Here is a 15115-nt window from a genome sequence, read left to right on the forward strand (position 1 = left end):
TTTTAGTTTTGGACACAACATGGACCTGTGATATAATGCAATGCAATACAATGAGCCTATAACAATCACATGTTTTGTGAAGCTAACAAGGGGTGATTGATAAGTTTGTAACACAGACATTAATAACTTTTGTGGTTTTTGTTTTGGATTTGGATTTGATTCTGTCTATTTAAGCAGTATTAAAATCAAACCTTGAATGGGAACAGATGAATAGGAAATGAATTGAGGGGGGAATGAAAGAAAACATGAGCAAAATTCAGTTAACAAAAGAACTGCTGAGAAAAACAAGGCAAACGATAAGCTCAATTTGCACTATAAATACGCTAAGTGCGACACCTTCATAAAGAAGTCTAACTAAACCTGCTTATCCATATGGGTTCAAACAGTTTGTAGAATACCTAATGCATAGCTTATATCTGTTAAAAGAATGACTGTCATTCTGTGTGTGTGTGTGTGTGTTGTGTGTTTGTGTGCTTACTGTGCTTACATGCACACGTGCGCATGTGTCCTCTCACTGGAGTATTAGAGCTAATCAGCTTCCCTCTGCAGCTCAGATCTGCACTTCATGGGGATCTACTAATCTGAAATAACAGACAGAGAATGACAAACCTGTGCTGGCTGTAGTTCCCCTGGTGAACCTCCTGAAGCTCTGACAGCAAACCCCCAGTGCTGCCATGCCGGAACCAGATCATGGCCCTGTAACGCAGGGAGAGGACACCCATACGAGATGCTGGGTGTGCGTGCTGAGTTGCCTTCTGCTTGCTTGTTTGTACGTTGGCAGTTTGTACGTGTGGAGAATCAGCTTACCAAGGTATATAACCCACCAGCAGACGTGTGAGGGTGCTGTTCTACTGACCTGCTAAACTGTTGGTGTGTGTGTGTGTTTGTGGGTGCAGGGACCATCCCAGCGTGATAAAGCGTCGCTGTGCCAGTGTGCTGTTGGTATCTGCGCTGTCACCTGCAGTGGTGAAGGCATGGATGAACTGGGCTGATGTCAGGGTGAGTACACATGGACAAAACATGCCATGCCCTGCCTGTGCCTTTTCTCCGGTTGGCCAAAGTTTACTACAGTAAAACTACATCCTAACAAAACACCGAGGATGAGAGTCAACACGTCTCTAAAACTGCTTGTATGGCTCTAGAAAAGCTGGAGGCAGTCGGTGCACCTCAGCATGGCTCAGATACTCATGCTGACTCTGTATGCCCTCACCCTACAATTTGGTTGATGTAAAACTATCATCGTCCTCCAGGCAGAGAAAGCACCTGTTTGTAAATGTGAGCAGTCATTCCACAGGGAGGTCAAAGGTTAACGGCAGTCAAGCTGAAGGGGGTGGATGGAGGGACCTAAACCTGGACCAGCTGAAGAACAGAGTCCCCACTCCTGGGGGCATCTTAGTCATACATAAGATGTTTTGTGAGGTTAAGCCTGCTGTCATATTGGCTTAACTTTATTACCACTTTAAGGTAAAACTATATATAAAGCTACGTATCATTTCAGGTCGATGTGTCTGTGTGGGAGTTGATGGGAGTTCGTTTGGAAGGTCTGGTTCCTGCAGCCACACTGCCACTACTGCTAACCGCGGTACGTCACAGAGTCTCAACAGGGATTTAACATAGAGGATAAAGATGTGTAGCTAAGCTTGTGGAGAGAATACTTCTTTGTTAAAATTACAAGAATTATATTATATACTGTATAAGTTGAGCACCTGCTTTTTTCACATTTTATTTCATAAGTTGTAAGCAGACTCCCTCACATTATCCAACTTGCAAAATTACAGTTATTCGACCTTCAGCAGATATTTTAGTTTTCTTGCAACTTTTGATCGTCCCACTCCTACACACCAGGTTCTTGAAACAGATGTGAAAGGTATTATTCTACATTTGATTTCATAGCAGGGATCACTGTTTGCACTGAGAACATTTACATCTTATTCAGGACGTAGTCTAAATTAAATACAGTATTCCCAAGAAACCTGTTTTTAGCGTCAAGCACAACAATGTGGATCCTGTTTCCATCTTAGAACATTTTATTTATGCTGCTCTAAGGCAGTTTTGACATTTCAGAGACTCAGCTTGCATTCCCTGAATGATACAGCTTGGCTTTACAACCTCTATTAAATGTCTGCATTTTGCAGTGATATCCCAAGAGCGTTTTTAAGTCATAACATTAATAAAATGTGCCCTGCTGTCTCCACTTTCTCGTCTTGAACATTTTTTTTCAGATATACCTCCACTGGATGTTATGAACACCTGTTTTTATTCTGAACATCAGGTATTCTATCTTGGCCCCCTGGTTCATTCTGCGCTGGATAACCCTAAAGGCTTCACTGGGGAGCTGCAGTGTGCACTAGGTGAGTTAAACTTTGTGTCTACTAAACGTCACGTCAGAAGAATCAGGGTTATTTTACATATGTGCTTACATGCATATGACGTTAATCATTAAGTCTTGACTTTATTGCCCCAGATGTTCAGTCATGGAGGTTGTGTGTGGGAGATGCAGTGTGGCTCAGGAACCAGGTGGTGGCACCAGCAACAGAGGAGCTGGTGTTCAGGGGGGCCATGCTGCCCATGCTGGTGCCCTGCACAGGACCCACAGCTGCCATCTTCATGGCTCCGCTCTTCTTCGGTGTTGGTATGGCAACCAGATTTTCATGCTGCTAACAATTCAAATTTAGTCTTTGGCCTGTGCATACAATTCACTTACTGCATTTTGTTGTCTTGGAATGATTAAAACCTTTTTTTGTTCATTTTCCATCACAATTCATAACTACTTTACGATGTCATTCCAGCTCATTTCCACCACATCATAGAACAACGGCACCTCCACAAACACAGTATGAGGGTCATCCTCTTGGTATCAGGTCAGCTGGCTTACAAAATCCTCCTCAAATAAGCCACATTGTGATAACACAAACTGATGTGTTCAAGCAAAGTAAAATAATCAGCACTTTGGGAATGATATGTGGCTACTGGGTGACACACAACAACCTTTAAGCACTGCATGATTGAACTATATCTGAAACCATACTGATTTTTGAGGGATCATCAGTTTTCATGGAAATTCTTTTTCCTTTGTGCGGTTCTGTTGCAGGAATGCAGTTCTTGTACACAACTGTGTTCGGTGCCTTTACTGCCTTTATATTCATGAGAACTGGTGAGAGTTGAAGCGAACAGGAGCACATTGACTTGCTAATGCATACAGTACACACTCCTTTCAAATTTCTAATTTCCTCCTTTTGTAGGTCATGTCATGGGTCCAGTTTTGTGCCATTCGTTCTGCAACAGTCAGGGTCTGCCTGACATCAGCTCTGCCCTGCAACACCCTCAACGATCAGCTCTGCTCTTCTGTTATTTGATGGGGTTGCTGCTGTTTCTTGTGCTGCTCTTCCCACTGACAGACCCCTTTTTCTATGGTGCCATTCCTGTCTGCAGTCTGGCTCCCCCGCCACAGTCTGTATGCCAGATTAAATGAAATGAAATACACTCCCGCTCTTAAAATGACATTTTTTACTGGATTTCACTGTGTTGGGTTTTCAAATAAAAAAGTATTTTAATACAAAGAGTGTGTGTGTGTGTGTGTGTGTGTGTGTGTGTGTGTGTGTGTGTGTGTGTGTGTGTAGGTGGGTGGGTGCATGCACATGAAAAGAGAACGATTCAGCAGGTCAGACATTTCCTGCATGGTCGAAAATATTTTCTAGTGTATTGTAACACAACCCAAGTACAACTTTCCGTAGCTGAGAGAGGTGTGTGTGTATGTGTGTGTGTGTGTGTGTGTGTGTGTGTATGTGCATGTCAGAGAAAAACAGATGAACTGTGAAAGTGAATGAGTGAAAATGGAAGGCAGCAGAGGAGACAGCGGTAGAGAAAGACACACATGCAGACAGACGGAGGCAGACCGACAGAAACACAGACAGAAACACAGACACAAAGGCCAACAGACACACGAAAGGAACCAAAGCACAGCACAGACAGAGAAAGAGAGAGAGAGTGACATGTAAATTCACATGATTAGGACAAATAATGCGATAAGAGACAGACTTGTGAGAAAAAACATCTAGAGCCAAAACCAACAGCAGCAATGCCAACAGACAGAAAGAGAAGAGAAGATAAGAGAGGAGAAGAAGAAAATAAAGGAGAACAGAAAGGGAAAGATGCAAGGGGAGGATTGGTGGAAACGTTAGTCTGTCCTCAAGGAAATCCAGAATGTGGAGTATCAGGGCTGAGAGAGGAGAGGAGACGAGACTCACAGTCAGTGGAAAAAGTGAAGGCTTAAAAGTGAAAGGTGAAAGGTTGTGTCAGACAGTTAAGATTTATGAGACATGCTGATGGGCTAATTATAAGAATGTAAGTTCAGAGCCCAACCCAGAGAAAACAAATATTCACTTTTAGCTTCAGCTCTAGACCAAAGTTTTGCACAATAATCACTTAAATTCACCCTCCTGAATTTTGATGCACTCACATACTTTAAATGCTTTCATGTCTGGTCTCAGCACTTTTACATTTTCCTGGTTTTTTAAACTCTGGTCTTGAGGAAATATATTTTTTATTTATTTGCATTGTTTTGTATTTTCTACAGTAGGACATTTTGGGAAATCCTTCCACATAGACATGAAAGTGAAATCAGTCTTCTCTTCAGCAAGAAAATGAATAAGCCTATTTCACACATTCTTGTTTCTTGAACTTATTGTATCTACAGTTATGGACTGCAGTGTATACCTGAGTGGTGACCAGTTCCCCATTTTTTTAATACCAACCAACTTATGGTCACATGTTGGAGTTCATGTTCTGTTCAGCTATGAAATACTGGAAAAGGTTATGTCTAAAGAGATTAAGGAAGGTCTTTTTTTTCAAATCTTTATTTATTCAGTAGAAGACAGTGGATTTCTCACTGTGCTGCCGCTCCGCTTCGCTTTCAGACATCTCAGTTCAGTCATACTTGGGAACTTTCCAGTATAACAAAGTCTTCAACTGCTGGCAGCTGAGAGTGTGGGGATTTGAGAGACATTGCTGCTCAGGATCAAGCTTGACAGCAGTTTTTGCAAGAAGTAACTGTATTTACCTCCACAGTGTTTTCTCTTTGTGAATTAAACTGAGTTCAAATCCAACAACCTTTGAATTTGATGACCACCTTAAAAGACAGCAAACTATAGAGAGCAAAGACAGACTGGCTGTTTTTCGACTTCCCTGCAGAGGATTTTGGCACTGTGTTTAGGCAATGATTAACTGCCACTGATGCTGAGTCAGGTAGTTGTTTGGTGTTTTTTTTTTTTTTTTTTTCAGAATGTCTGGTTTTTGAGATGCATGCAGCAAAAATTGAGGTCAGGTCACATGAGGGATATGGGCTACAAAGTGTGAGGTTTCAATCGGAGGAGACCTGAGAGAGCAGGAGGAAATGGTGCAGAGAGAAATCAGACGTGTGGTTGGTTATCTCAAAGGTCCTACACATCAGATGCCTGTCTGTCTCTGTTTCTCCATTGAGCCTTTGTGTCACATCCCTTTCTTGCAGATTTGTCCTCTTTTCATACCACTGCTAATGCATTTACCATTACACCCCGACACACACAAATTGCTCCATCTCTGGAGAAATATTACTGTATCATGAAAGACACTACAAAGAAGTGTAAGACGTGTGTGTGTGTGCATGCGCCATGTCTATGGAAAAGCTGAGCCCATCATCTGGTAAAGGAATAATCTGTCGGGAGTTATCCTCTCCCAGTTGCTCTCTCCATCTCCCTTTCTGCCTCTCAGCAGTTCTTTAAATCTTAAAAGTTTTAGCGAGATCTTCTGGCTGTTTGTCTGAGGTTTGTTTATACATGTGTGATTCTTTATGAGCAGCAAACTCAAATTGCAGTCCAGACATTTGTGTGTCAAGCCTTTGCTAGTCACGCTGATTTTTTTTCTTTCCCCAAAAGCTAAAAAATGTTTTTGGACAGAACAAGCTCAGTCACTGCAGTTTCCATCAGCAGCCATGTTTGTTTTAGACTTGCCATGACTTCTAACTGGAAATTCAGCAGCAGCTGTTCACACAGTGGTATTCATTCTTCCAGTTTTTGTCAGTTCAGAGAATGCAAAGTAAGAATACATCTGAAATGATTTACATTTTTTTTAAAACAAGTAAGCAAATGCAGACACAAATTAAATGAGATTTTCCAAATGGTCCCTGTGCCCAGTTAGTTGCCAGGTCACAATCTGAAAATCTGAAGTTGTTCCACTGATAACGGTAGGAGGCTTTGTTTGTACTGAGCAGCTTCCAGGTGTGAACATGAGTGAAACTAGGCATGAAAGAATGAGGACATGGTTGAAAAGCATGCTCAGTAAACTATTCCAAGGTTACACAAAGGTTAACAAAGGTCACCTGGTGTGCAGATGCTGAATAGACATAGATGTGTGTAGCTTACAACTACCTCTAAAAGTGTCCAAACTCTTTGAGTTGATGGTTCAAGTAATTGTAGACTTCAACTGGCAGGGAATTATTCCTTCTGGATTCAACAATTCGACAGAGACCTCGTCTACTCAGATATTTGTGGTGAAGATTTGTTGACAGTCTGGGTGTGGAAGCAAGGCATTCGTGCCTGCTGTGAAAGATGAAGCATATGGACCTTGTAGAAGAAGTGGATAAAAGTATCGTCTTTTTCCTCCACTCCACAGAAATCACCAAGAATGCCTACACTCCATTATTTAACCACAAGGCCGCAGCTAATTGCTTCAGTGTGTGTGTCTGTGTGTGTGCGCGTGTGTGTTCCTGTGTATGTGACATAAGACACCGGTGGTTGGGGAAAATGAACAACTGACGTGTCCTTCTGTACTTGATAAACTTCAATAGACCCGAATGACCTAAGACAACAAGTAAATAATGACAGTTTCCTTGACATCATTGTGGAAGCTTGCTGACCTCTGGACCAGCCACAGTCCTATTTATAGAGATATTTTTGTACTTTTAATTTTGGGATTGGGGATGAGTTTCTACTGACTTTGACAGTAACCTGTGTTTGACTTTTTCATTTTTAAGGGAAATGTCTCAGTCTTGGGATAGATTGCCATGAATTTTAGCTCAGAGGAAGAATCCTGACAGCTTTGGTGATCTCCTGATTGTCCTTTTAGCTGCACTGGCAAATCAAAGCTTTCCTTATCCACTGAAATATCCTTGAGGCAGATAGCCTGATAGATATGCACATATTTTAGACCTGCAATCTTCATGGTCCACAGAGGATGAATCCTACTGATTGTGTTGTTCTCTGGACTTTTTCTGGAACTCCACCATGATTTGTTTTGGTTCCAAATTTTGTGATCTTCTCACTTTTATGGAGTGGCGTCATCAGGTCCACGTTTTAACCTGACATGAAGTTCCATACAGATAGTCATCTTCCTTAAGGATGAATCATAATAATTTTCATGAACCCTTGAATGTTTCAAGTTAGCACCAATCATCACGTCAAAATCTTAATTTGATCAATAAATACTAGCATGCTAACACACTAACCTAAGTTGGTGAACATGGTAAATATTTTACTTGCTATACATCAGCATGTTAGCCTTGTATGAGCATATTTTGTGTGTCCAAACATGGGCAACACTGACTGCCTTCCAGAGAGAGACCATCTGAAAATGTGATTATTGCATCTCTATGATGGCTTTTCACCCTGTCTTTGAGTGTTGCCTTTCGTAAACACTTAATGTGCAGACTCATCCTTCTCCTTAGTCTTATTTAAATTCATGTCATATGTTATTTTGGTGAAGGAAAAGTGCCTTGAGTCTTTTAGTGGCGCCACTGAAGAACATCAAACCAGAACGATTCATTTGAAAACAAAAAAAAAATAGAATTAGCTGTTTAAGTGAAATGGAGACCCTTTGAGTTGGAAGATATAGTTCAGCTGCTTGGAAGCTAGAAACTGAGAGCCAGTAATGATATGTGGCAAATGGCCGGGAGTCAAGAAGGTAGAAAATAGGTAGCTGTAACTTAAGAGGTGGGGAATATAAAATCAAGAGATCTGTATGTTCCATTAGAGGTCTGTTGTTTGGGAAATAGAGCACTTTGGAGGTACAGTAAGTATATTAATGTGAAATGGGGGAATTGGGAGTGCAGGACTATGGGAAGGAGAAGTTTTGCCTGTTCTATCATTTACATTTCTGGTATGTGTCTCTGGGAACGTGGCTGTGTGTGCTGGAGGAGGGGTTAACCAGCCTGAATGATAGAATAAACAGAACAAGAGTGGGAGGACCGGGGTAAAAGCTGGGGTTCCCGGGGAGAGATTGCTGACTTTGGAGCTCAAATAATGAGGATAAAAGAGAAAAGTTGCATGGAGAAGATAAGGAAAGGGAGGACAGCAAGAGGATGCAAAAAAGGAGAGGAGGGACAAAGGGGTGAAAGAATAATTAGGAAAGGGAGGAGAGAAAAGGATGGGGGAAGTCCAAGAAAAAGAAACTCAGAGGAAGACAGGAGGAGGATGAGGGATAAGGAGGAGGAGGAGGAGAAGAAGGGGGTGGGGAACGAGACCAAAAGGCTCTTAGGGTTCTCCAGGATCCTGAGGTTTTATGTTCATTCTCCCCCTGGTTCTGATGGTTGTTACATAACTGGAAAAGACTGCTGAATAGTTAGACTGTGTTTATGTCTGCCAAAACCAACACTCCTTACAGCCAGTTGACTCATCTGCTGTACACAGAGAGGACGCAGGCTCCATCACACACTGATACTGCTAATGCGGCTGATTCAGCTACATGTACAGCATGACTTTTCCATTTCATCATCCTGTGTTCAGAAGCTGAAACGTGTGACATTCCCCTGTCAGTTTTTGACTTTGCATGGGAAAGTCGCTGTGCACCAAAAGCATTTGATAATGACATCAAGTTGTCTAAATTGTGTTGTGGCAGGTCACTCTTTCCACAGAAAGAAAACGTGATGAGCTTTTATGCGAAGGATTATTGTTTGGCCAAGCATTCATCCACTTATGTTGATTAGACTGTTCAACATTTCAACTTGTTGGAGTGTGGTAGACCTAAATGTATAGTTTCTTGCCCAGCTGTTTGTCCCAAGCAACTTCAAAACCCTTAAATTCCCATCATGGCTTGAACCATCAGAATCACAGCTATTAGCTTCATTTAATTTTTTTTGGCTTTGTTTAAGGCAGAGACAACAAGGAAAAGAAAAATATTCTTTGACAGCCTTTGCACCAGACGTGCCATTCATGGTGGGCAGATCATGTGACGGCAGTGGAAGTACCCCTCAGTCTACACTCGCCAGCTACTGAAAGGTCAGGCTGATGCACATCTGGCATTTCCTGTTTCCTCTTCTCCATATGCCCTCAAGTGGTAGCCATGAACACACACACACATATACACTGAACAACATTTAAGAGCACACTCACTATTATAGTTACTCTATAATAGCATAAGAATGAACATACACACAGACACACACACACACATTTGAACAGGTATCCCTGTTCCTTACTAAAATGTTTCCATTGAGCTGTAAAAGGCTTCTGGCCGGTATGGACTTGGTGGAAAGACGAAAAAAAGAGAGAAGTGGGGGTGCTGGCTCAAAAATTCAGAAAATAGAACAAAGACTGGTGGGAAAGATGGAGATTAAGAAGGACTGAGATTGAAAGAAATAAAACAAAGAGACGTAAAAACGATGACAGGCTGAGAGAGAGAAACAGGAGCGACAGACAAAGGAAAGAAAAAGAAGAGGAGAAGAAGAAGAAGAAGAAGAAGAAGGGGGAGACAATCTCAGCATTTCGCAGAGCTGACAAACACTTTCCACTCCTGTGGATGCTATGCAGCATGCACTATTTGAAGGCTGTGTGTGTATGTGTATGAGAGCACATGCATGTGTGTCTGAAGCCATAGGCAAGATGGAGGGGGGGGGGGGACAGCGGTGCCGTATGGTTTTCATAACTCTCTGAGGGTTTTCAGTTCTATCACCCCTTCCTACCCCAACCCGTCAACCCCTCCAGCCTTCTCTTATACACTCACACACTTTACCAGCCCCCTCTTCCAAAAACACACAATTCTTTTTCCTCTACGTAGACCCCCCCCCCCCAAAAAAACCCTCCTCCTCCACCACCACCACCCTCCCCCCATCTCTCTCTCTTTCTGAGGTTCAGTCAGAAAGCCAGCTTTGCAGAAGCAAGAAAGCCCCAGCAGGATCAGATAGAGGAGAAAGTTTCTGTCACTGAAGGAGAAGGTGGAGACAATTTCTGCATCACACAGAGCTGACAAACACTTTCCTGATTTATATATGGACTCTGTCTAATTCTTTTTGGACTTGGACTGAAGTGAAGATTGCTCCTGTCAACAATTTTGAACCCTGGACCCTACTGGTTCTTCACTGGACTTTATTTTGGACTGTACTGGACTCAGCTGGACTTTCTAGGAGATTTCATTGGACTGCAATGCTTTATATTAGTTTTCTATATATATAGCTTTATATAAGATCTGGTGAAATCTGTTTTACTATGGCAGCAGAGCTAACAGACTGCTGATGAATGGATCAATTCTGCACTGTAGGGCAATCTGTCTAAAGGCTTAGGCAATCTAGGACAAATTAAGTTAATCCAATGTCAGTTTTGGATTTATCTGCCTCAGATTACTTTGAGTAACAGGTCAATTAGACCATATAATTTATTTAAACACACTAACAGGATTGAGCTTGTTTGGTAAGTGACAGTTTGTTAAATTAACTGAAGCGAGTGAAGCAAGTTATTTTCCTTCCTCAGACTATTTATTTTGGCTGTTAGGTTGGGGTACTTATTTGAATGTTGGCCTATTTTTAACCTCATGTCTTGGTGGAGGATGCAAAAGACCATCAGGAGCAGTAGCCGCTGCAGCAACATGAGTCTCCTGTGTGTTCTGTGGCTGCTGATGGTCTGTCTGGCTCCTGGAAGCCAAGGCCAGAGGCTGAGGGAATCGGAGGGCGAGCAGCCAGCAGGCAGGGCTCAACTGGCGGAGAAAGATGCACTCTGTCACCAGGATGGATGCTACACTGTCTTCCTCCAGAAGAGAACCTTCAGGGAGGCTGGGCGGAGCTGCCGGGAGCGAGGTGGGACCTTGGCAACGATGCATACCCACGAGACAGCGGGCGTGGTCCATGAGCTGCTGTCGGCCGTTGAGGCGCAGGGCACCAGGTCGAGGCTTCGGCTCTGGATCGGGCTGCACAGACCACCACGCCAGTGTTCAACCACCCGACCGCTCAGAGGATTCGTCTGGGTCACAGGCAAAGTCTCATTTTTTTTGATACTCGGCCATTCCTTGTTCCTAAAATTGGCCTCCATCCTTTTATGATTCTGTGACCTCAGACTAATCGCCCCAAAATAAGAAAAGATAAACACTGTTTATCTGACTCAACTTGTTACAGATCAAGTTTTTGACTGTCATTTATGGGAAAATTTATACACCAAGAGGCCTGTGGGTCAGTGTAATAAATTGGTTCTGACACTGTTTGCAGCCATGCATACACAAAATTAAATTAACCAATACTAGATTTAGGTATATACAGTATATTTCAGTTAAACATATGTGGAACTGTGATCCAACAACTGACCTTGCTAAACGTTTATTAAACCAAACTGAATATGTTGTGACAACCATTAGGCCTACTTTTATTGCTAGTTGCACGCACACATATCAGTTCTATCACGAGTTTATGAATCACTTTTAGATTATGGTATTAAACCACTGTTCTGGCCCTCAACCCTAACCTTTCTGTCAGACTTTGGATAGCCTCCAGAGCGCTGCAATGACTGGATTTGGTTATTACATTAACTTCTTTTGTTTCAGACAGACGCAGTTGGCGCGACAGGGGGAGTTCAATCCCCTTTTGACCTCGCTGCTACTCCTCAACCTGATTTAGTCATTAGACAAACGTCATCCACTAAAAACCAGATGGGGTTTTTATCACTCAGTGTCTGCCCTGGTTTTCACTTAGAAAAGACTTTAAATTGGAGTTATGTGGCCAACTTTTCTTTTTTTCATCTGGCATGATTTAATGGAGTGATTTGCCCAAATTAGAAAAGAACATGTTTTCTCAATAATTTTAGTGTTACCCCGCAATGTGGATAATTTTATTGTATTTATAATATATACGTTTTTATTTTGAAATTTCTTCTTACTCTCCACTACAATTAAGTGTGAATAAAAAATAAATATAATATATAATATATATAAATAATAATAATTAAAAATTAAACAACAGTGTGTCTTTCAAGCAATCATGTTCTGGTTGCTCTGCATAATCAGTTGCGGATGTGGCAACAACTGTGCTGACTGGTGGCCAACTAAAGTATGTTCATACAGACAATAATGATGCAGAGCTTTCAGCTGTTACAGCTGTCTAAGATTCCCAGTGGAGGAATGTGCAGCATCGAGCCTGCTGTTAGTTAAAGGGCAGGTCATTTGTAAAGCTACAACCCAACCATCTGAATACTATTCCAACAAAATCTGACTTTGACGACTCCTAGTGGTAATATAAAAAAACCCCTGGCAGACAATGGTGCAGGCTGTCCCAGCCACGACCTCTCATAGAGCCAACTGAGAAAAATAAAACCCCACTGACAATGAATTGGGTCACAACAATACTGCAAGGATTGTCTCATTTTTCTACAAACAAGAACTTTCGTTATCATTACTTTTGCCATTTGAATGACAATAAATTCACATAAAAATGTGAATTAAATGTGCCATACTGATCTGCTAGAACCGATACTGGTTAAAAGGAAAGGAAAACAAACCAAAAGAAGGAAATTTTACTTTTCTGACCCGGTCCTTTACTTTATTTTCCAACAGGAGACCAGGATGGCCAGTTCACCAACTGGCTCCGTGAAGACAGCCCTGGGACTTGTGCGGCCCCTCGCTGTGTGGCCATGACCGTCCACACGTCTGAGAGTGGACGCGAGAGCAGTGACAATTTCCGGTGGCTCGACGGCTCCTGCGCACTGCCACTGGATGGATATGTTTGCCAGTACAACTACAAAGGAATGTGTCCACCTCTGGAAGACGAGGGTAAAGGTCCAGCTGTTTACACCACCCCATTTCACCTCGTCAGCACCCTGCTAACTCATGTGCCCTATGGGTCTGTGGCTGCACTGTCCTGTCCAGCAGATAGTTCAGATCCAAATGCCAATACTGAGCAGACAGTACTGTGCATGGAGAGAGATGATGAGACAGTGGGCTGGTCCAAGGATCCCCCACTCTGCTCATCCAGTGCAGCTCCACAGAACCAAGACTGGTGTAGTGGCGACCATGGATGTGAGCATTACTGTCAGAACACAGACACAGACTACTATTGTTACTGCTCTGAGGGTTTTATAATAGATGAGGATGGGTACAGTTGCAAACCTGACCCCCTTAGCCAAACCGACTCTCCTAAATTATCCTCTGACTCTGCTGGCCCCACTGATCAGCCCCACGTCAAAGAGGCCTGTGTGGAAATGGGATGTGAGTACGACTGTGTAGAGACATCTCGGGGCCTCCGTTGCATATGTCCCCCAGGCTACCAAATGGGTCCAGATGGCCGCAGATGCTCTGATGTAGACGAATGTAAACAACATCCGTGCCCCCAAATCTGCGTCAATATCCCGGGCACCTTCCACTGCACCTGCCACCCTGGGTACCAGCCAGATGACGAGGGCGAGTGTGTGGACATCGACGAGTGCCTCGATGAGGGTAGCTGCGAAGGCACTTGTGAGAACACAGTGGGGTCGTTCACTTGTCTGTGTAACCCTGGGTACGAGTTCAGCAGCAGTGGAGAGTGTGTAGATGTAGACGAGTGTGTTGGGGAGTCGCCCTGCCAGCAACAGTGTCTCAACTACATGGGAGGGTACCAGTGTTACTGTGATATTGGTTATGACCTGCAGTCAGATGGACTTTCCTGCCAGCCTTCACCTGATGATGAAGAATATTCCACTCTGACACCTGATCACAGTGACTCAGCTCACATACCTGACTTGGACCGTAACCATGATACTCCCTGGTCCACCTCATTCACCCCAGACCCAAACTTTGAAGCTGAAACTAACTTTGATGATGACTGGCTGACAGAAGCACCTGGGGTCCTCCCCCCTGACATGGCTCATGGGTCAGATAATCACCTTAACCAATGGGATGTCCAATCACCAAAGCGATATCAGACAGCTCCATCCCCTACACAAAAAGACAGCACAGGCAATGAAATTGATAAAGAGGCTGAAACCAAGGAAGGAGGTAGAGAGGCTAGTGATGGGGCGCACGCTGAAGGGTCAGCCACTGGGACTAAGGATGGGGGCAGATCCAAGATGGATGGCACAGAAGATGCCAGTGGCACAGATGAGGTTGAGGCTGGATCTGCTGCAGGCAAACGAAAGCATGACAAGAGTTGGCTGCTGGTGGCCCTGCTGGTCCCTTTGTGTGTGTTCCTTGTAGTGATGCTGGCTCTGGGGATCGTCTACTGCACCAGTTGTGCTGTGGACAAGAGCCTGAGCTTCTCAGACTGCTATCGCTGGATACTTCCTACGATGCCTCCTGAGAGGAGGAACGGAAAAACTCAAGCATGAACCCTACACTAAACAAATACAGGTGTCTGCACATGCACACAGATGTGCTGAACACCCAGGTTTCTGTTAACATTTCTCTTGTGGTGCAGGACTAGTCACTGAAACTACCATTTGGATCTAGTACAGCTGACTGGCTCTCACATTCATCAAGGGAAACTTAATACTTTCTGTTGCACACCCTTTGTAAATAAGTCACTTTCTTATTGTGTTTTTAGAATTCAATAAAACTCAATAAACTGATGAAATACTGTGTGGTTTGTAAGCCTGTCGAGGTTATAAGAGAAAATAATGTTTAACCAGTGGAATGAACAAAAGTATGTGTGGAAAGAATGTATGGTAAAAACTTTATCTGGTGATTTACCAAAGCTGGATTTTCACTGCCAGCGATGCTGGGGGAGGGGGTGGTGCCGGGACCTGGAAGAGGAGGAGGAAGGACTTCAGGGTGGGAAAATAAACTATGCCGTACCATAATTCTTCAGACTGTCACCTTATCAAGAGCTCAAATGTGAGGATACTCTGTGAACAATCATTACGAGTGAACATGTTCCAGGTTCTGATAATGAGATGTCTTCGGTTGTAGAAAAGTAGTC

At 43.2% G+C, this 15115-nt stretch overlaps 2 protein-coding genes across 2 annotated transcripts; both read left to right on the plus strand.

Annotated features, from left to right (window-relative positions):
* The first annotated feature begins 674 nt into the window (after nucleotides 1-674).
* LOC124071076 (CAAX prenyl protease 2-like) lies at nucleotides 675-3472 on the plus strand. Its single transcript, XM_046411508.1, has 8 exons — nucleotides 675-811; nucleotides 897-999; nucleotides 1499-1582; nucleotides 2273-2351; nucleotides 2465-2632; nucleotides 2790-2861; nucleotides 3092-3154; nucleotides 3243-3472. The coding sequence occupies exons 1-8, from the start codon at nucleotides 675-677 to the stop codon at nucleotides 3470-3472; spliced, it is 936 nt and encodes a 311-aa protein (XP_046267464.1).
* Nucleotides 3473-10110: 6638 nt separating this feature from the next.
* Nucleotides 10111-14765, plus strand: LOC124071234 (endosialin-like). The gene is made up of 2 exons (XM_046411736.1): nucleotides 10111-11212; nucleotides 12781-14765. The coding sequence occupies exons 1-2, from the start codon at nucleotides 10777-10779 to the stop codon at nucleotides 14523-14525; spliced, it is 2181 nt and encodes a 726-aa protein (XP_046267692.1). The 5' UTR covers nucleotides 10111-10776; the 3' UTR covers nucleotides 14526-14765.
* Nucleotides 14766-15115: the final 350 nt, after the last annotated feature.

This window comes from Scatophagus argus, chromosome 14 (genome assembly GCF_020382885.2).
Source record: "Scatophagus argus isolate fScaArg1 chromosome 14, fScaArg1.pri, whole genome shotgun sequence".
Taxonomy (NCBI): Eukaryota; Metazoa; Chordata; class Actinopteri; family Scatophagidae; genus Scatophagus; species Scatophagus argus.